Here is a 22,007-nt window from a genome sequence, read left to right as displayed (position 1 = left end):
TTCTCCCCAGGGTTCAGGTTGGTGAACAGCAACTCCATATGTTCAGGGAGAGTGGAGGGCCAGGTGCTCGGTGCCTGGGGCACCCTCTGCGACTCGCACTGGGATTTATCCGATGCTCACGTTCTCTGCCGTCAGCTTGACTGTGGAGTTGCTGTGACCGCTCCAGGAGCAGGGCATTTTGGGAAAGGAACTGGCCGTGTCTGGGGTGACACATTTCACTGTAATGGGACTGAACCTCACTTGGGGTTTTGCCCTCTTACTGCCCTGGGGGCCTCTCAGTGCTCGCATGACCATGATGCTGGTGTGATTTGCTCAGGTAAGTTCAGGAGCAATAAAGGGTGTTTTACCTGCCCCTTGGGGTGTTGGCCCTACAGGGAAGGGGAACCTCTGGGCTGAGCAAGGGAGGGTGAGCTGGATCCTAACTCAAGGATTATTCAGGAAAATACTAGCCATGTTGCTTTTGCTTAAATGAAAGTTTGGGTCCAAGTCACAGGGATTTCTCACGTAAGAATCTTCTGACCAATAGTTTCCAGTCCCTTTTCATGCCTGAGGTAGTGCACTGCAGGAGGAGCTTGGATCATTGCCCCTTATATTCAGACACTTCCCCCAACCTAACCTAGTGCATTGGATTGGGGATCCATAGTATGAGACACTTGTGCTCTGGGGTGGTTGCTTCAGACTCTTCCCTACTCTTCCTCTTTAGAACTGGAGATGTCAAGGTGGCCTTGGTGTCTTCAGATGTTACAGGATAGGTCTTGCTTGTGGCAGAGTGCTCTAGTCCTGTAGGAACAGCCTAGTTACTGGTTCACATAATGCCCCAGTGGCAGAAAATGAGCCTTATATCAGAGCAGCATGCCCAGTGTCACTATTCTTCCCATATGTTATTGAGGCTATTGCTCCTGGGTGCCACATTTCCACGTGCACTCAGAACTACAGCAAACGGAGCTGGCTTGGAGTAGCCCCTGCTGGCAGGGGGCCTGGGGTGGTGGTGAAGTCAGCCTGATGGCCCAGAAATGCTCTGACCTAGCAAAACATGCTGCGGAGCGCCAGCAAGCAGCCCCCTAGACTGAAGCACCCTCTAACCCCATCAGCATCTACACATATGTTGCAGCACACTAAATAACATCACTGTATGTTAGTACTTATATTTACATGTACTAAACTATAGCAACATTTATTAGTTTCCTACAGACTAATGGGGCTGCACATGTAGGTGTGGAGACTTTACTGTGGACCTAATTAGGCAGCTCCACAGTAAAAGCCTCGTGTAGATGCACCCACAGACTCCATCATGGGCGGTAAGGTCCCTAATGTATAACAGTTTATTCCATTCATTCCCCTCCTTTCCTGGCCCCAGGCCGTTCTGAATCCCTCAGACTGCTAACAGGAGAGAGCCGGTGTGATGGCAGAGTAGAGATTTCCCTCAGCGGTATGTGGGGCAGAGTCCTGGGTGATCAGTGGGACATGAAGGATGCCAGCGTGGTGTGCAGGCAGCTGCACTGCAGAGTTGCTGAGAGTGCCTACAACCTGCCAAAGCCTGAGCAAGGGACGGGGCCTGTGGGGCTTAGAGGTGTGCGATGTGCAGGACACAAGTCCAATCTGACACTCTGCAACACCAACCTGTCTGAGACGGAGCAGGCAGGAATCACTGCGGATGTTGGTGTTGTTTGTTCAGGTAACTTCCCCTGAAAATCCTACAGACGTGCTCTCCCTGTGCAGGAGGAATGTGGCAATCCAGGAACTGGATCCCCCCTGCCCGCTCCCCCCACACTGTGCCCTGGCCACCAATTTGAAGCATGGGAGCACTGATGCATGAGACTCTGTGGGCATTTTAATAAGAGCAGGTCTCAGACCCATCCTAACTAAAGCACTCATTATGAAAGACCTGGCCCCACACCCATTTTAACTGAGTGGCTTTCTTGCATATGTACTGACCTCTGGCTGCTTTACCACTTCGTAGAGCAGAGACCATCTGCAAATGCTTTCTCAGCCTGACAAAGGGTGCTTGTGCCCGGAAGCTTGCTAAAAGGAATGTTTCTAAATATTTGGGTTGATTTAATTAAAGATACTGGATGTACCCAAAGAAGCTTGCCTGCCCTTGCTCACTGGCTCTCTAGTGGTAGCTCACAACTGTAGCTCCTAGTTGGGCCCCTACTTACCAACCCTTTCATGGCAAGTCACAGCTGTGCAGATGTGGGGAGCAGACAAAGGTTTTCAGCCGTATCGTGTGACTCCTCCAATCTCACTAACACCCAACACCACTTGAGAAGCTCAAAGTGCAACATGTAACCAGGCCCAATATGGCTGTCACAGCTCTTCTCCCTAATGCTCTTTTCTCAGAAATTGTTCATCAATTCAAATGAATATCATGGTGGTGTAGCTACTGGGGCTTGGATTTTTGTGTTTGTGTTTTCGGTTTGTTATGGTTTTTTTTTTTTTTGGGGGGGGGGGAGGCGGGAAGTAAATTCCCTAGGTAATAATACATTCCCAGGACGTCTTTGGTAATTCTCACCTAAAAACCATTTGAAAGTACTCAGGTTTTCAAAGAACAGAGGTTCATTAAATTCCTAACTGCTTGACTAATTCTAGCCAAACATATGTTGCACCAAGACTGCTATGCTAAGGAAGACATTCAGGAGTAGGTCCTTTCCTTACATGACTGGAATCAATGGCTCCTCAAGAAAGTTTCCATTATTTCCTTAGTCTATAGACTTCTTGTAATGTTTCTGTTATTCTCGTTCAAAACAAATCTTGAAGCATTTTAGTGTTTCAGATGATGAAGCATTAATATTGATTTTCAGCAAAGCTTTCAGTTACCATCACCCCTTCACCATTAAGAGCTGGGCTTTCTCCCTGCAGGAAGCAGGCGGCTCAGACTGGTAAATGCGATGGGTCGCTGCGCTGGGAGAGTGGAGATTTACTACCAGGGCACCTGGGGGACAGTGTGTGATGATTCCTGGAACTTGTCTGACTCCAATGTGGTTTGCAAACAGCTGGGATGTAGATATGCCGTTGATGTAGCTGCCTCCGCTCATTATGGAGAAGGCTCAGGACAGATCTGGCTGGATGATGTGAACTGCTCTGGAAATGAATCCGAGCTCTGGGAGTGCCCTTCCAGGGGCTGGGGGCAGCACAACTGCAGGCACAAGGAGGATGCAGGTGTGCTCTGCTCAGGTTTGTTGTGTGACTGCTCCTGTGGGCCTGGGTACCAAGGATTTAAGGGAGGGGCTCACATTTTTGGGGAGAGCTGAGAATGCAAGGCACTCTCCCTGGCTGTCTCTGTCTTTTTCTTTCTTGCTTACAGTGTCAGCAGTCCATCAATACAAGGATGACAGTTTTCCAGCACATAGGGCCTTGTCATTTGAAAGACTTAGGACATGTTTTCTTTAGATTATAATAGGCAGTCTAGAAGGTGATGGATGGAGTTAAGAGTCCAAGTGGCTAAACAAGGGCTAGAGCCTGAAATGCCAGACCCAGTGCAGTGGGGCTAAGGCAAAGGGACCAGCCAAGGCAGAGCAGCAGAAGCCAGGAAGGCTGAGACTCCAATAAGGGGACGGAGGTCTAAGGTGGCCCGGTGGCTTGGGCTGAGTGCCGATATTTGTAATGATTGGAAACACTTAAGAGGCATGGGCATGCCTGTAGGGGAGGTTCTGAGGCTGTGATTAGCGAATAAGGCAATAGGTTTCCTGGGGGACAAGTACAGGCTGGGAGGGCCAATGAAGGGTGAGGACCAAAGTCAGTCTAACAGAATCTGAAGAGATCTGTCTGCAGGAGGCCAGCGTGAACTTTGCTCTAAGGCTCTGGGGCCAGCCTCCCTTTCCCAACTTTACTAAGATGGGGTGCCATGCCTGCCCCTGGGGCAACCATCCTGTTACAGTGACCAGCAGCAGTCCCAGGCCAGAAGCTCCAAATTGTGTTATATCAGCGGAGCAATCAGATAACAGAAGAACACACACTACTTAATTTGACCTGGAGATGCTCTTCCTGCAAAAGGTACTATCTTGGTTCTGATAAGAGTGCACTTATCCCAAGTTGCCCTGCCTGAACACGTGGACACCCTTGTTCTAAATACAGCTAAGATTTGAAGTGTCATCTACAAAAAGGGCCATTTGTGAATCTAGACATGACTGAGGAGGCTGATCTGAGGATCCGCATGTTTAACTTTGGAAGTGGTAAATAGTTCCAGGAGGAAGGACAGGATCTTGGCAATGCTGGGTCACATCTCTTTCCTTTTTGTTTCTCTGCCTAACATACCAAGGTCATCATACTATCTGCCTGGACATATTTATCCTGATACTCATCAGTTCCCACCTGAGAGTATTGGAGAAATTATTGGCCTTCCCTAGTGTTAGAGTAGGCGGTCAATTATGTTTCTAGCTCATCTATAACTGGTTGTAAATGTTGGGAAATGTGATGTTCATAGTTCATCATTCCTTGTCAGGTATTAGTAATGGCCCTGCAGTGCCTAGGAGAGTCACTGACCTTTGGAGTCATCCTCTGTGGCATCTGTGTACAGAAGCATACAGGAATATTAGTGATCTCCAGGGTTTTACTCTTGACATCTCTCTTCATGTCCTGTGCATTTCCTTCTAGAGTTCATGGATCTGAGGCTGGTGAATGGTGACGATTGTTCCGGTCGTCTGGAGGTTTTCTACAATGGGACATGGGGGACTGTCTCCAGTCTGATGGCTCAAGCCACTGTGGACATTGTATGCAAGCAGCTGGACTGCAGGAATGGAGGAGAATTTGCAGGAGACTATTTATATGGACAAGGTTCTGGCCCCACGTGGCTCGACCGTGTTCAGTGCCGAGAGCAGCACAGCTCCCTGTGGGAGTGTCCATCAAAGCCATGGGACCCTCACTCGTGTCATGACCGGGGAGAAGAGACCCACGTTACGTGTGTCATAACCCAATGATTTTTAGTGCCTCAGCACATTGGAATTTTCCTGCCACATGGAGCTTTCTTTGCACAATGCTTTTCTCAGCTGCAGAGAGAAAACCCTGGTGCAAAAAAGTTCCCGCCATTTGTATGTAAATTTGTACCTCATTATTGGCTGATTCTAAATTATTCCTACCTGGCGGCTGGCAATTGGCTCGCTAGCCGTATAAAAGGTTAGAGCAGTTTCCGCCCAAGTTGGAGGACTCCACAACCATCTCGTGGGAAACTCTAAGCACGCTGTGGAGCCTAGCAAACTCTGCTTGTGCCTTGGAGGAAAACTTAGGGGCCTGATCAGCCTACTCTCCATCATCGTGATTATATTGACGTACCCCTGTGTTAAGTGCTCGTGAAGTCGTACTCCAACGACTCATCTCAGTTTGGTTTGAAGAGAGATCTCGCCCCCGTGTGTTTGTGTGCAACTGTAATTCAAGCAAGTTTTTTTCCTGCGCTGCGACCATCGGCACTGTAAGTAAAGCCTTCGTTATAAAACCAATATGCTTCCGTGCCGAACTCTACTCCATCGTGTGAAATACCCACCTTACGGTCCGGGCTACTGGCCATAGCCTTAGACCGACCCTCGACCAGCACAACGTGTGCTGGTAATTCTGAGACTTTTTGCACACAAACATGTATGCAAGCACACTTGAGCACAATCATGCATATACGCACCACACAGTCCATCACATGCTCAGTTAAAATGGTTTGATTTTGCTTTTCCTTTTCTTTTTAATGTATACAATTTTATATTCCAACCAATGAGAAAAACATTTCTCATTGGCTATGGGATATTCTTAGTTCTCTCATTGAAAAGAAACTTGAAAGATGATTACAAATGAAGCTGGCTTTCTAAAGTGGAGCCACTTAGGGAGATTCAAAAAAAGTTTCCTTCTTTAGAGAGTCATGTTTGCTCTGTGTGGGACTTAGACATTTTGGCATGTACAGCCCTGCATGTGACCAGGCTGTGAGGTTTCAGTGTATATTAACTTTCCATCTGTGTACACGTACACATTTCTGTTCTGCACACACATGTGAATATAAAGTGTACATGTACAGAGAAAGTGGATTTTGGATCAGAATTTTATTTGTCACACCAGCTCTTGTGACATAATTTCTTGCTGAGGATTCCCAGAATAATGGTTTAATTGGAGCTAAGGGGAAAGTGTCTGTGTGTGTAATTGCCCAAAGCTCTTTGTTAGGGATTACAGTTACCACACGTAGAGAGAGATGCCCATAGAGCAATACAGCTAGCAGGGAGCTGCAGACAAATGCATAATAACCATTACAATCTGAATACAAGAACACTTTATCTACTATTTTAAGCAAGTTTCAATTCATATTGATAGAAGAGTGATATTAGGATTTACCCTACTGCTAAGTTCTACTCTTCCCCATGGAGCGTACACATATTAGCCAGTCCATTCAGAGAATTTACTGTTTTTCTCCCTAGGAAAAAAAGAGAACACAACACAGACACGGTTTGTTGCATGCCCAAACTCCACAGACTGCACAGGTACCTCTGCCTTTCCCTGTGTCTCCATTTTACATTTCTAAGGCCGTTCCCAGCTGTCTTAGTAACGTGAGGTTTTTGCCTTTCTCAGACAAATAGAAGCTCCGCATTGTGGGAACAGAGGACAGATGCTCGGGGAGAGTGGAGGTTTGGCAGCGCGGCTCCTGGGGAACGGTGTGTGATGATTCCTGGGACCTTGCAGATGCCAATGTTGTGTGCAAGCAAGGGGGCTGTGGAGCTGCTGTGTCTGCCCTGGGCAAGGCTGCTTTCGGGGCGGGGACTGGCCCCATCTGGCTGGACAAGGTGAACTGCAAGGGAATGGAGTCGTCTCTGTGGGACTGTTGTGCCGAGCCCTGGGGAAACAGTAGATGCCAGCATAAGGAAGATGCTGCTGTGATCTGCACCAGTGAGTGACAGTTTTTTACATCCATGATGTAGGTTTGGAGGTGGAGTGGGAAATGTGTTTCCTTGGCTAGATCCTCCTGACTGGCCACAGAACAGACCCCATGTCCTTGATGTAGCTGTCTTATGGCTGGGCTGGGAAAATGCCTTTGTGGGCCCAGTTTTCAGAGGCATCAGCCCATGTAGCACCAGTCCCCACATATACATATATACATGCCCCATTGTGCTGCTGTGTTATTCATCCCTCCCAGTGCCAAAGGGAATGGACCTCTTCTTGATCACCAGTGTCTCCATGTAACCCAGCTTGTTCTTTACACACTGTGTGTTTGTGCATGGGCTGGCTGTGTGTGCCAGTTGTAAGCAGTAAGATCTTTACAGTATCCTGGGGTCCTGCTACCTTTGAGTGTAGTTGGTGTTTGGCTGTTTCCAACACTTTTTTTTTTTGGTCTCGAGTTTTGCTTCCAGTCTGTATCAGCTCAGAGGTACTCACACATTTGTTGCTGTCTTCTTAGAAGTAGACTCTGTTCTTGAAGGCTAGCCCTGGATTTGTGGCTTTAAAGACACTACCCTCTGGAGTAGATGAGCTGAAAATATCTGACTCCAGCTCTGCAGCAGACCTCACAGGTTTGCCATCCGCATTTCCGAGGAGGCAGAGTGTAGATGTGATGTGCAGGTGAGGTGTGCAAACACACAGGCTATGTCTACACTATTTCCTAATTGTTCCTGAGAGGGCTGCTGAGAAGGGGACCCTAGCCATCAGCTCCCTGTCAGCTTGCATCAAATCCAGAAATGAAGCAGTGATAGCCCATTGCCCCACCTCACAGTCCTCTTCACTGGGTCTCCACATACAAGATTTTCATTTTAACTCTCGGAGGTGATATTCTCCTGGTAACAAACCTGTCATCTCTGTCTTACTCCAGACTTCAACTCTCCTTCTCTCTTTCTTTGCAGATGGGACAGAGACCACTGCATCCCCACAGAAAACAGGTAAAAAATGCCCTCGTCCCAGTTACATTTCACTGGTACTGAAGTCCCTGGGGGATAACCTGTAACCTCCAGCCTGAGGGTATAAAAAGATGTGGCCATCTGAAGTGGATCTGCTATGGTGGGATATGTCCTTTCACAGCCGACTTAATTGAGTGAAACAGAAATCTACCATTGTCAGGCATCAGTCAGGGGCCTTGTATCCTGTGTGACGAGTGTTGTGTTTCTTGTGTATAGAGATCATAGACTCATAGACAGTCAGAGTTGGGAGGGACCTCAGAAGGTTATCCAGTCCAACCCCCTCCTGCACGCAGGACCATCCCCAACTAGCTCATCGCAGCCAAGGCTCTGCCCAGCCAGGTCTTAAAAACCTCCAAGAATGGAGATCCCACAACATCTGTGGGTGTCCTGTTCCTGTACTTTGCTAGCCTCCTCGTGAGCAAGCATCTTATTATACCAAGCCTAAATTTCCCTTTGTGAAACATGACACAATGTCTCCTTGTTCTGTCATCTGCCAACACAATCTAGCTACACCCTGTTTCGAACAACCCTACAGGTTGTTCAAGACTGTTATTCCTCAGTCTTCTCTTCTCCAGACTAAGTAAGTCCAGTTTCCTCAGTCTCTCCTCAGAAGTCATGTGCCCTTGCTCCCTAACTGTTTTTGTCACTCTCTGCTGGATTCTCGCCAATTTGTGCACATCCATTGTGTAGTGGGTGGTCCAAAACCTGACATTACTCCAAGCGTGGCCTCACCAGTGCCAATTAGAAGGGAAATATCACATCCCTCCATCTGATGGCAATGCTTCTATTAACGCAGCCCAGTATGCAGCTAGCTTTCTTTGCAACAAGAGCACACTGATGGCTCCTATTCAGCGGATTGTCTTCTGTAATCCCCAGGGCCTTTTCTGCAGAGCTGCTGCTTAGCCATTAGGTCCCCAGCCTTTACCAGTGCATGGGATTGTTTCATCCTAAGGGCAGGACTTTTCACTCTTCCTTATTGAACCTCATGAGATTTCTTTTCATCCAATCCTTCAATTTTTCAAAGTCTCTCTAAGTCCCTGCTAAACCTGCCAGCATATTTACTACTCCCCAGAGCTTGCTGTCATGTGCAGAATCTCTTCAAGTGCACTTCATCCCATCTTCCAGGTCATTGATGAAGATATTGAGCAAGATTGACCCCAGGACCGACCCTTGGGCTTCTCCACTTGATACCAGCTGCCAACGTTACATTGAGCCTGATGATCCAGCCAGTTTTCTATCCACCTAACAGTCCATTCATCCAACCCATGCTTCCTTAGCCTGCTTGCAAGGATGTTCTGGGAAACAGTATCAAAAGCCTTGCTAAAGTCAAGGTATACCACATCCAGTACTGCCCCCCTGTTCATAGAGCCAATCATCTCACCAGAGAAGGGACTACAGTTGGTCAGGCATGGCTTGCCCTTGGTGAATCTACACTGATTGTTCCTAATCACCTTCTGCTCCTCCAAGTGCTCAGAAATGGATTCCTTGAGGACCTGCTCCATGATTTTACCAGGGACTGAGGTGGGGTTGACTACTCTATAGTTCCCCAGATCCTCTTTCTTTCCTTTCTCAAAGATATACACTATATTTGCACCTTTTTCAATTGTCCAGGACCTCTCCCAGTCACCATGATTTTTCAAAGAGCATGGCCAGCGGCTCTGCAATTACATTGGCGAGCTCCTTCAGCACTCTCAAGTGCATCTCGTCTGCAAAGTTCCCTAAAACTCATCAAGTGGCCCTCCAGCTGAAGTAATTGCCCACCACCTCTTTAATCTGTTCTTTCTCCACTGTTGGCTGCTGACCTCCTTCCCAAACTGTGCTGCCAAGTGCAGTAGTCTGGGAGCTTTAATCTGTTCTTTCTCCACTGTTGGCTGCTGACCTCCTTCCCAAACTGTGCTGCCAAGTGCAGTAGTCTGGGAGCTGGTCTTATCTGCGAAGACTGAGTTTAAAAAGGGAACTGAGTACTAGGGCCTTTTCTGCATCATGTGCCACTAGGTTCCTTCCCCCATTCAGTAAAGGCATCACATTTTCCTTGATCTTTCTCTAATTGCTGACATACTTTATCCCATGATAAAAATAATGGACATTGGCCACAATAAAGCTATGCAAATTGATAACACCAGTCTCAGCCACACATTCTGGGCATAGGTGGTTCAACAAGGGGTATGGACATCTATCTGTTTGGCCTTTTTGCTTCAATAAACATATATTTTGGTGGCACAAAGGCAATGTTAGTTTTCACCCTGAGAGAATGAGCTTCTCCCCCTGGAGTGAGGGTCCACTAAGAGTGTTACCTGGGGTGGGAGCTGCAGGGGGTCCTGAGCAGGAGCCATTCCTGTCCAGTGGCTCCTGGTATGGCTGCGCCCATGACAAACTGCCTGTGTTCCAGCACTGACCATGATGCCTTGCATGGTGCAATTAGAGACTACAGAGTCCTAGATTGTAAGGCTGGAAGGGATCTCAGAAGATCATCGGGTCCAGCCCCTGCACCAGGCAGGAAAGACACCTGGGGTCAGGTGACCCCAGGAAGGTGACCGTCCAGTCTCCTCATGAAGATTTCCAGGGTGGACAATTGCACCACCTCTGGAGGGAGCTTATTTCACTCTTTCAGGCTGAAGAGTTCCAGGTCCCTCAGCCTTTCCTCATATGGCTTGCTGTGCAAGTCTCTGACCATACGGGTGGCTTTTCTCTGGACTCTCTCAAGCTTTTCCATGTCCTCCCCCTATGCCCACCTCCTTCTCGCAGAATAGTCTCTGCATATTGCATCTTCTTTTCTTTCCAGAAACACCTCGGCGCCCATCTCTGACAGGTGGGAGAGACATGGTGCCCATTGTCATCTGCGTTGTCTTGGGGGCCCTTCTCTGTCTCGTCCTGATCATTCTGGGGGGAAAGGTGAGACGCGCCAGGGCACTGCACAGAGGTGAGACTCATTGGTCTGAGAATAGAATAAATATATATAAATAATTAGTGAGGGGAGGGGTATTGGCAGAGCTGTGATGCTGCCTAGGCCTTGCGGGTAACGGGAGGTATAGCTGAGGAGGGGAGGATGCTGAAAGTCTGCCACAGGGAGATCCAGCTTATCTGTGAAATAAAGCCGTCCATCAGTAACCTTGCAGTAGAATTGAACAGGGCTACACATAAATGTAGGTACAAAGCTGAACTGAGACAACCTCACGAAAGCGGTCAGGACAAAGCAAGATAGCAAAGGAGATGAAATAATTTGGAAATATTAACATAGTTTTGGTCCAGCTGTTCTTTATGAGGGTAAGAAATATGAGGGAAGCAGTTTGCAATGAAAGAGAAAGAAGTAAAGAAAAAGCGAAGTGGGAAAAAGGAAATGTGGAGAAGGAAAAAAAAATATCCTTATACTTGGCCAAGTGCTGGGTGGCAGTTGCTACCTTACTTCAATCAGGAGGTTATAACTTCCCAAGAAAACCAGAGTCAATGTAAGTATTGTGCCTGCATGTGCATGTGTGAATATATTTACAGTTTTCCAATAGATGAAACTGGGTAAGTGTCAGGAGTACTAAGATGAAAGTAGCAGAAAGGGAAGGTTTAGGCTGTGTATATAAAAATGTTTTGTGACAGAGGAGCGGTCCTGGAACAGTCTCCAGAGGGAAGTTGTTGAATAAGCTTGGGCAGTGCCGCACTGGATATTTTTCTGTAGACTGGACAAGAAAGCAGAACTGTGCTGTAGGGCTCAGCTGAGCTCCAAAGGGAAGGGCTGGAGGACCTCTTAACATTTCCTCTTGCCATGATCCTATGTGAACCCTGCCTTTTGTTTTCAGGCTCCGGAAGATACTCAGGACCATTGCCTGATGCTGTGTATGAGGAGATTGATTATAACTTGATGAGGGAGAAGTCTGAGATGTTTGGTCACTCAGGTCTGTGTACCCCATTGCCAACACACAGCAGGTGTCTAAGGGTGTTTGTACACGTTTGTGGCTTTGCCAAGTTCAGTATATTCTTTATGGGTTTTTTTGTATCCCACAACGTATCACACTTATTTCCATACCTATTTTTCACAAGTTTAACACTTGCTATTTCTAAATGTGCTTTTGCAAGTAAAAGATGTTAGAGGGCACCTCCGTAACAACTACACCCTCACTTTGCAGCCCTCAAAGGCTGCAGGTACTGGGCCTGGGGTGAGAACAAAATGTTACAGGAGCTCTTGAAATCAGTTTCCTTCCCAGAATACACTCCACTTGTCCCAACTCTAGGCAGCATTTGTCTCCCCCTGCCCATGCCTGCAGTCTAGGAAAAGAGCCATGCATGGATACTGTAAGAGGTCATCCATAGGAGCGTAGGAGCAGGGGCAGACTGAATAGTTTTCCCACTGCCGTCACTTCTCTGTTGTATGGGCTCCCTCCTCCCCAGGTGTCTAGCCACCAGTCAGTTCAACAGGGTTCATGTGGATAACACACTCTCTCACCCTCCAGTCTCCTACTCAGAGGACTCCGTGATGAAGCTGCAGTATTACACTGGGGACCGTAAGGAGGGAAATTACCTTGGATCAGCACAAGGTAATGGGGGAAGGCAGAGCCCAGAGATAGAGGCCCAGATCCAAGGGGGAAATTCAGTTTCCTGGGCATTTTCTGTGTACGTTCCTCCTGTTTTAGCACTCATGTGAGACAGTGGAATGGGTCAGATTTAACAAGATGTTCAGAGAGCATCCTGATGGGAATATGGGGCAGATCCAGACACTTCCTGCATGCGAGTTTTGGGCAGGGAATGGAGAAAGTAATAAGATGCTGAGCAATGAAAAATCTATCACTGAGCAAACCTAGATCAGTGGCCAAGCTCTTACTTCCCTGCCTCCCTGCCATGAGCACAGAGCCCAGGTTGTATACCAATCTGCAAGAGGACTTGAACTCAGAACCAGTAGAGTGTGGTTTCACTCTGACAAGGCTGGATCAGGTGCTGATGCTACAGTCTTTGAAGGAATCCAATGCTAGTCAGCAGCAGCACAGATCCTGACCCTAGTCACATACATTATCCCAGGAGTAGGGGATGCACTTGGGTACGCTTGTATGCTTAGGTATGCATGAAGAACTGAATTAGGACCAAATCCTGTTTTACCAACACTCATTACTCTTCCCTTTCCACCCGAATCACTCTGAGAGATTGCTTGTAATGCCAGAGAAAACAGCCCTACATCCAAGACAGCAGGCATTTGCTGGGGAACTAGACGCCTGGAGAAACGGACACTGGGGAAGGAAAGCTGAGTGTGGTATTTCTTTTGTGCAGAGGAAGCTTCCCCTGGGGATTTCCAGCTGGATTACGATAGTGTGGAGGAGCCTGCATTGAGTACTGCCCATGTACCTCCAGACAGTCAAGGTGAGAAGCAAATCCACCCCCAGGGGGAGGAGCACCTATACACATGCCCAGCACCTGTTCCAATGCCCGCTAATTAGCACCACTTAATCTAATCTGCTGTAGCATGCTAATTAGGTTTGTTTATTTTAGTATTGAGTCTGTAATACAACGCAACCAAGTGTACCAGTATCTAAGAGAGCGGCTTGGTACTATCCCACCAATGTGCCCTGGCCCCGAAGAGCCTGATCATACCCCAGTCTCATCCTGCTGAACCCCATCCACAAATCTGCTCATGTCTGGGAATGGGTTAATGAGAGAGCTTTAAGCTCATCCCTCCACATCTGCTGCCCAACCCGTGGTTTCAGCAGGCCTTGGGGAAGGTTGTGGAGCAGCCTCCGTGCTGAGAATTCAGGTCTCCTGAGAACTCGGTCGGGTCAGCAGAGATTAATGATATGCTGAGGCCTTCGCAGGGCCCTGACACCCTCCTTCCACACTATAGACAAGCCCTCAATGATGGGAAATGACTACCAGTGGTGGTCTAGCTGTGGAAGCTTCCTGAGCTGAATGGGGCAGACCAAGAAGCAGAGAAGCATGTGTTGCTGTAGGCCACAACAGGGACACAACCACCAAGTGCTGGGATCGTTCAGAAAATGTCCTGTGGAGGGATATCTGGTGGAAAAGTGAAGTGGCTGCAGGGCGGACATTTTTTCACGGGAAAACATCTTCCCCAAAGGGGAATAAAAACACTGCAGGGCAGGCGGTGTGTGGGTGTACACTGGCACAAGGATTTGACTGGGTCAATGCCACTAGGAGTAAGGCAACCAACAGGTCCCACTACCCTGGGAATTGAGCTGCATGAGGAGCCAGGGGTCTCAGCAGCATCTGGGGTGGCTTACAGGGCAGATGATGCATGGGGATTGCAACACAATGAGCTTCTTACACATGATGGAAAGCTGAGGAAGCAGATGATAAATGGAGCAAACTAATGAGCCATGTGTATGTTGCCTTGCTCACGTAAATGGCAGTTTGGCAGCTATGAAACCAGCCTTTTTTTGGTATTTTTGACCTAGGATGTTATTACCCACTGTAACTTGTGTAGTTTGGATGCATAAGCATAGGAGAAGGTATCGGGAAAGTTCAGTGGGCTAAACAGTAATCAGGTACATGGCTACAGACATGCACCCAGTGTATACGTATGGTCACAAAATGGTAGCCGTACTGAAGCCCAGAAGTAGTGGAGTTGAAATTCAGGGAGGAGGAGAGCTCTTCAGTATCTTAACCCCAGGGACTAAATACTTTAGACCCTCAATCTGGAGAGGGGAGACCTGAGTTCAGTCCTTTGAATTTGCGGCATTTTGATTTTAAGAAGCAAGGCTCTAACCCCTGGCCCGCAGCTTGGGAATCGTCCAAAAAACTCTGTGGCCCTCCTTTTGAAGCTTGCCCCCTGGACAGTCGAGAGGGGCAAGCTTGTGGGGCCAGGAGGGATGGTTGAAGATAATAGCAGAAGGGTTGTTTGAGATGCATGCCACTTTGAAGGAGCCAGCCCTCAAGTCTAGCTTGTACCTTAGCTCCCAGTGGGGCAGAAATTACGCCACTGCATTTATCCGACGACTGTTGTATGCAAGTTGAAGGGATTCAGTTTCAAAAAGAGTGCTGGGGAAAGAACTGGGTAGTGCTTAGCCTGTGGGGTGGTGGTCAGCAACTGTCCTTGGAAACGGAGGGGGGGAAAAATCAGTTCTAACCATCTTCTCTGGGCCAAGTACTAGAAAGCTAGGTCTTCTGGGAGCTCAACCTCACAGCTCATCTGTAGGGGCTAGAAGGTCTGAGGGCCACATCTATCCTCCTGCTCTTTTCCAGGACTTAGGCCAAAATACAAGAATATGATGCTAGGTATAGTATGGAAAGTGTGTAGTCTGCAGACTACATGCAGCATACATGCATCTGCTCATGTCTCCTCTCTGAAGGGCTAATAGTGTGATAAAGGGTGACATTCTGTTCTTTCTTGGTCATCTAAGTGGCTCATTTCTCGGTCACCTACAGGGCATTTTTGGCGCTTCTGGACTAAAGGGAATTGTACTCTGAAAAAGGAGGGTGACTGTGGCTGCTTCCAGACAAAAAACCCAAAACAAAACATGGCACTGTACTTTAAATTCCACGTGCCCCCACTCTGAGCCCAGCGCATGCCCAGCAGAGGTATTGACTTAAGCTGGCCCTGGCTTACCCAGTGTCAATATAGACCAGGTGTTTCAGTTGGGCTTTTTTGATAGTTTTATCTAATAGCTGATTGAATCAATTTTATATAAAACCACAAAAAGATCTGTGGAAGCACCTGATCTATGCAGTTGCTGCACATCTGAGTTAAACTAATGTGCTGCTTTTCTAGTAAGACAAGGTTCCTTGGGTGAATTTGATATCTTTTATTGGACCCACTTTTCTAGTAAAGCACTTTTTATTTTATTTTATTCTATGTTTTTCTTTGATACCATGTCTGTCAGTGCCCATAGTAACTATGCAGTTGAAGAGACTGGAAACAAAATTTGTTTCAAAAAGACCTCTTTTCTTTCTGGACAATTTATCTGAGTTGCCAGAAGACCTGGATTCTACCCTGTCCCCCTTCTCCCTTCACCCACAGACGATTCCTTCTGGGGAGACCTCTCCCTGTGATGCCCTTCATGCCTTTTCTCCAACTAATGTTAGTAACTCAGTGCATCTTTACACATGCTTTGGGGCTGGGGGGGAATTTATTTAGAGAAGCTATTGGAGATGCTCTAATTAAAGTGGCTACAGTGCCATGTCTTGCGTATTCAGCATCCTTCACTTCAGAATGATGGTGGTGCTGCTTAACTAAAGCTCATTTGATGAGCTTTAATTAAAGCACCACTGTCACCATTTTGAGGCAAGGGGCACTGAGTCCATGAGACACAGGGACTGCTGGAACACACACAGCAGACCCAGTTTTTTACAGCATGTTGGAGGAGCATCCCTGCACGTCTATAGGCACGCTCCGCTTTTAAAGAAGCACTGTAGAAAATAAAGACTCAGACTGAGAGGGTTTAGTTTCTTCCCCACATGGGAATAAGGCCTAGGACAGAAGATCTCTGGCTTGCCTGGTGAGTGTCCTCGCCACTGAGTTTTGGGGGAAAAGGGGGACACATACAGCCTTTTTCTGTGCCTCAAACAGTCTGGTTGTCCTGGGTTTTGAATGACTCCATTTCAATCACTGGACTGTGTTACAAGTCCATAATCAGTGCAAGTAAGAACTATGGCTCTTGGTTCACATGTCAAGTCCCCTTGACTACCTATGTTTCCATGTGGGCAAGTCTGTGTGCCCACCACTACAATCCCCCTAGGTACATAGGTGACAGAATGTCCCAGAGGCAGCAAAAATGGACACTTTCGGCACCTCTACACAAGTGCAGAGGCTGCAGACGTGATTCACCTAGTCTACTGGAGCATGACAATTACCGCACTCCAAAAGCCTCCTGGGTCTCCTGCATCAGTGACTCCATGCTCAAAAATGGCAGTGGCAACACATGAACTAAAGCTTGTTGAATGTGTTTTAGTTCAAGCACCCCACTGCCATTTCTAAGTGCAGGGATGCAGATGTAAGAAATGTAGCAGTGCTTCATATACAGCCGTGCTTGGAGCCACTCCAATTAAAGTGCCTCCCTGCTCCACTCTGTAGCACATATAAAAGTGCCCCTAGATGACCAGGAAATAAGAGAGCATCACCCAAAGTGCATACAAGCACTGAAACGAACACTTATATAGATTCATAGATTCATAGATGTTAGGGTCGGAAGGGACCTCAATAGATCATCAAGTCTGACCCCCTGCATAAGCAGGAAAGAGTTCTGGGTCTAGATGACCCCAGCTAGATACTCGTCTAACCTCCTCTTGAAGACCCCCAGGGTAGGGGAGAGCACCACCTCCCTTGGGAGCCCATTCCAGACCTTGGCCACTCGAACTGTGAAGAAGTTCTTCCTAATGTCCAGTCTAAATCTGCTCTCTGCTAGCTTGTGGCCATTGTTTCTTGTAACCCCCGGGGGCGCCTTGGTGAATAAATCCTCACCAATTCCCTTCTGTGCCCCCGTGATGAACTTATAGGCAGCCACAAGGTCGCCTCTCAACCTTCTCTTGCAGAGGTGAAAAGGTCCAGTTTCTCTAGCCTCTCCTCGTAGGGCTTGGTCTGCAGGCCCTTGACCATACGAGTGGCCCTTCTCTGGACCCTCTCCAGGTTATCCGCATCCTTCTTGAAGTGTGGCACCCAGAATTGCACGCAGTACTCCAACTGCGGTCTGACCAACGCCCGATAGAGGGGAAGTATCACCTCCCTGGACCTATTTGTCATGCATCTGCTGATGCACGATAAAGTGCCATTAGTTTTTCTGATGGCTTCGTCACACTGCCGACTCATGTTCATCTTGGAGTCCACTAGGACTCCAAGATCCCTTTCCACCTCTGTGCCACCCAACAGGTCATTTCCTAGGCTGTAGGTGTGCTGGACATTTTTCCTCCCTAGGTGCAGCACTTTGCATTTCTCCTTGTTGAACTGCATCCTGTTGTTTTCTGCCCACTTGTCCAACCTATCCAGGTCTACCTGCAGCTGTTCCCTGCCCTCCGGTGTGTCCACTTCTCCCCATAGCTTTGTGTCATCTGCAAATATGGCAGGGTGAGCTGCAGTTAATGCACAAAGAATAATAAACTTATGCTCAATGTACACTCAGAATTTCATCCTCAGGCTTGACCTCCTTATTTTGATCTCCCACAACTTCCTTGCACCCACCAGCTGAACTGCAGCATTTGCCTCCTTCCTACAGTGTAAAAGCCCATCTAAACTTTGAAATGTGCTTCTGACTTTGACCTATGCAACAATCCTGTGACACTGAGTTTGTGGTGGATGCTGTGGTCTCTCATTACCTCATGGCTCTGGGCAGTAGAAGCCCCTCAGCTTTTTGTCCCTTTCAGGTCATGTATTGCTGTCTTCAGTAGAGGAGCTCTCATGTCCTGTGATTCCTTCCTCTGTTTCAGAGACCTTTACCCTGGATGGAGGTGTCACTGAAGATGGTTATGATGAAGCTGGAGAAGTTCCTGACCTTGCACATTTTCCTGTTTCTGGACTCACTGGTGTCTCAGCAGGAAGAGAGGAGAACTTGCAGACTTACAGGAACTCACAGACAGGTGAGAGGGAAGGGCAGTGTGTCCAGTGCTCAGAACATTATCACTTGTCTCACGACATGTGGTCTTTCAAAATTCTCAGCTCCTGGAGGAAAATGATCACAAGAAAAATGCTGTTCCCCTTTAAAGATCAGCCAGCTTTCTAGGCCATATTACTGGAGAAGAATCCTACAGGACATGAAACAAGGTTAACTTTAGGCCTCAAATACAGAAAGCAAAGGGTGGAAAAGCTTACAGTACAAGTCTAAAGTAGCCACCCTGAGAGAGGCTGACATGGGGCATGTAAGTACCTATCATAAGAGCCCCTTGAACTTTTCTTCCAAGTGCTAAGCTACTGTCTTACAACCTGCAGGGAATTGTCCTGGGATGGATTATATGGTTCTGTGATCTAAATGAGAATAAACTGTGAATCTGCTTTGTGTGAGACTTGCAATGTCCTCCACTCTACCGTCCTTGCTCTTGAGATATATTGTGGTGAAGGAAGCCGTCCTCTCTTCGGTTTCCTTCTAGCATGATGACTCCCTAGGGCTACAGACATTGTCATAAGACAATGTGACCCCCTCATTGAGAAGAAGGAATCTATCCCCTTAGTTCCTGACTCCTCTCTTGAACCCAGCAGATCACAGCACAGGAGCCGATCCACTCCCACAACTTTCTTTGTAGATTATCATTGACTATGTGGGAGTGAGTTGCAGTCTTTTTATCAGCATCATAGGGTCCTCAGAGCATCTTGCCCATGTGTGTAGAATCACAGACAGCTGTTAAAGACTGTCTAACCCACAAGGAATGAAACTGGCAAAGAATAGGTGCCTGGAGTGAAAAGATGCCAAGGATTCATGTTGAGAAACACTGTGCCATCAGCTGAGAAGAAACTACTTCCCTGGGTGCCTCCAGGCTAGAATGGCTTACTGTTCCCAAGGTAAAACCTTGGAATAAGAGAGAATTATAAATATAATATACAAATTATCCCCTTTCACAGCTCCATTTAATGTTTTGTTCTGATTAATAACCGGTTGCCTGGAATTCAGATAAACCGAGATCAGTGCCTAGGCTTCCTACACAATCCCTGAAGGGAATTAGGAGCCTCCAAAGGGTGGCTCACCAAAGTCAGTGCTCAAGTCAAGAGGATTTGATGAGATCAAGGCTGTTCTTCACTTACAGCCATCCTTAGAGCTATCCTTGCCTAGATGTGCTTCTGAACCCCAGTTCCTGTTTTCAGGAAGGCAAGGACCTAATGCCACTGCCACCCAACTGTTTCATAGCTGTCTGGTATTTACAGCATGTCCAGGTTAACTCTAAGAGTTGTGTCCCAGGTCCTCTTCCTCCTGATGTACTCAAGTCCTGATCCTCCATTGCCCAGATGAGTCTCCTGCATTCCCAAAAAGATGTCAGGAATTCTCTGATCCTCGTCCTGAATCTGAGCATCTGTGCTGCAAAGAATGTAAGCGTAGGCCTTGCAAGAATAGAGAGTAAGAATGGAAACTTGTCTGGGCTCAGTTAGAAGAAGAGATGGGAGACTAGTGGCAGCGCAGGCCATAGGCCGCACACAGGATATGTGAATCTGTGCGGGCTCGTATTAAACATATTCTCTGTAATTTGTTTCTGTTGATATTTTTCAGAATGGAGCATGCCCTGGCTTAAAAGTGAAGGAATCTTTGAGCCTGTGCAAGATGACCCAGCCCTTCTTCCTGGAGACACAGTTTATGATGACGTTGAAGATGTCATGTCTGTGTCATCATTCTAAGAATGGATTTGTGTTGAGATAATATCCCGTGGGAGTGTAAATGCTGGATGATCAGCAGCCTTCTGTCCAATATGCATACTGGTCCATAGTAGCCAAAGGGACAACCCCACTTGGAAGTATTGTGCCTCACTGTTTGAACAGGGTTTTTTGTACTAGCCAAGATATCTAAATGTGACCAAGGAAGGAGCTATAACTTGCCTTTTCATTTTGCACTTCTCAGGCTCTCCAGGCATTTTCTGGGTTTTATTCTTTATCATCAATTAAATCTTTTTTTTTAAATAAATCATTTTTGTTAGTAAGTTCAGAATTGCTGCTTTTCTCATGTAGTCCATCAGCTATCTCTCTTGGAGATGTCACTTCCCTGGGCCTCCTCCCTCCCTGGTTATTGTCAATTATTGTCAGAACAATTTGACATGAAAGGCGTCACTCAGGAGCAGAATGACCCTTTCTTCCCATCTCAAGTAACCGCCACAGTGATAGCAGAGATGCACTCAGCTGCTGTACTGGTGGACTTGGACTGTGAGCAGACACTCATGTAACACGAAATACAGCGCCTGCTGAGGCTGAGGCCACTAACCTATATGACAGCATTGTGGATGACCTCTGTGCCATCCAGTTCACAATGGGAGGTCAACCACACCTGATTACTGGATCTGGTCATGCCAGGGAGAGCCTGATCAGGGCTATGAACAAGTTTTAAATATTTTTTGCAAAGCTGACAAGGAAAGAACAGTGCTAGAGGATGACAAGGGTGATTTTTCCATACACTGAATATGACCAGACAGGCTGCTCAATGGAGACTTCAATACTGCGCTCCAGCTTCAGCCAAGGGAAGAGTAGCTTCTTTCTGGAGTCTGAGAGCTTTGAGATTTGATGGATCCATATTTCAGGTACCGGCACCCAGAACACAAGGGGGTGATGGGGTAATAAGAGGCTGTGGCAACCCTATATCCAATTGCTGCACTAGTCCTATAAAGCAGTTTTTTTTTTTTTCAACTGGGGGTATATGTACCTCCAGGGGTACTTGGGTAGGCCCTAGGGAGTATGCAAGGGCAGGCAGGGATGGAGCGCTACCACCTTCCGGGAGCAGGGCCCTGGCCAGGCAAGTGGGGGGCATGGATAATGGCCCTCTGTCCCCGCCCACGTCTGCCCCCCCCCCCATCCTAGCCACCCCCAGGGCAGCAAGCTCCACATCCAGTTGCACACACCCCCCACCCTCCCACTTGCTCTGAGTCTGGCCATTCACCCCTCTCCCCACTGCTCTATGTCCAGCCACACGCCACCCCCATCACTGCTCTGTGTCCAGCCACAGGGGTACATCCATTAAAACTGGCTGAAAACCCCTGCTATAAAGGTATACTAGCCAAGATGGCAGTTAGGAACCGCATGAAACTCCTGGGTGGCGGTTGTGCAGATGTCCCCTTAAAAAGGCACTTGGGGGGTAATTTGCTGACAGGTCCTTCCCTCCCCTCCCCTCCTCTTTCCTCCCTCACCCTACTCTTCTGGCCCCACTCCTGGTGGGGATAGGGTAAGTCACAACATATCTATTTCCTGCCTTCTGTGCTCACCACTCCAGGCTTTCCTGCACACAAGGTTGGGCAGGGATCTTAGACCCAAGTTTCCCTCAAGCAGACAGGGTGGAGAGGATTGTGGGGAGTTAAACGCAGCCCCTGAAACCAGGAGAGAGGCAAAAATTACAGGGAAAGGGGCCTCCTCTGGGACTCTCAGATAGAAGATGTGCTTTTGGGGTGGGAGACTGAAATAAAGTGGGGATTTCTGGGGCTGATGATGACAGAGCAGAGAAGGGGAAATTCTGGGTGCATGTGTCAGGGAGGGGGGAAATGTAGGGGTTAAGAGACAGCTGCAGCTCAGGGAAGGATGGTATCAGGACACTGTGAATGGCTGTGACACAAGAG

The 22,007-nt window shown here is 47.7% G+C and overlaps 1 protein-coding gene across 2 annotated transcripts; it reads left to right on the top strand.

Moving 5' to 3' along the window:
• The first annotated feature begins 6,540 nt into the window (after nucleotides 1-6,540).
• Nucleotides 6,541-20,349, top strand: LOC132250266 (antigen WC1.1-like). 2 transcript variants are annotated; one of them, XM_059726797.1, is made up of 8 exons: nucleotides 6,541-6,852; nucleotides 7,800-7,835; nucleotides 10,636-10,773; nucleotides 11,642-11,737; nucleotides 12,293-12,376; nucleotides 13,101-13,190; nucleotides 18,201-18,350; nucleotides 19,967-20,349. In XM_059726797.1, exons 1-8 carry the CDS (start codon nucleotides 6,765-6,767, stop codon nucleotides 20,089-20,091), a joined length of 807 nt encoding a protein of 268 aa, XP_059582780.1. In that variant the 5' UTR covers nucleotides 6,541-6,764; the 3' UTR covers nucleotides 20,092-20,349. The 2 variants fall into 2 exon arrangements, with proteins under 2 accessions (XP_059582780.1, XP_059582781.1); XM_059726798.1 differs by lacking the exon at nucleotides 18,201-18,350.
• Nucleotides 20,350-22,007: the final 1,658 nt, after the last annotated feature.

Source organism: Alligator mississippiensis, chromosome 4 (genome assembly GCF_030867095.1).
Source record: "Alligator mississippiensis isolate rAllMis1 chromosome 4, rAllMis1, whole genome shotgun sequence".
Classification (NCBI taxonomy): domain Eukaryota; kingdom Metazoa; phylum Chordata; order Crocodylia; family Alligatoridae; genus Alligator; species Alligator mississippiensis.
This window is presented reverse-complemented; position numbering and strand designations above follow the sequence as displayed.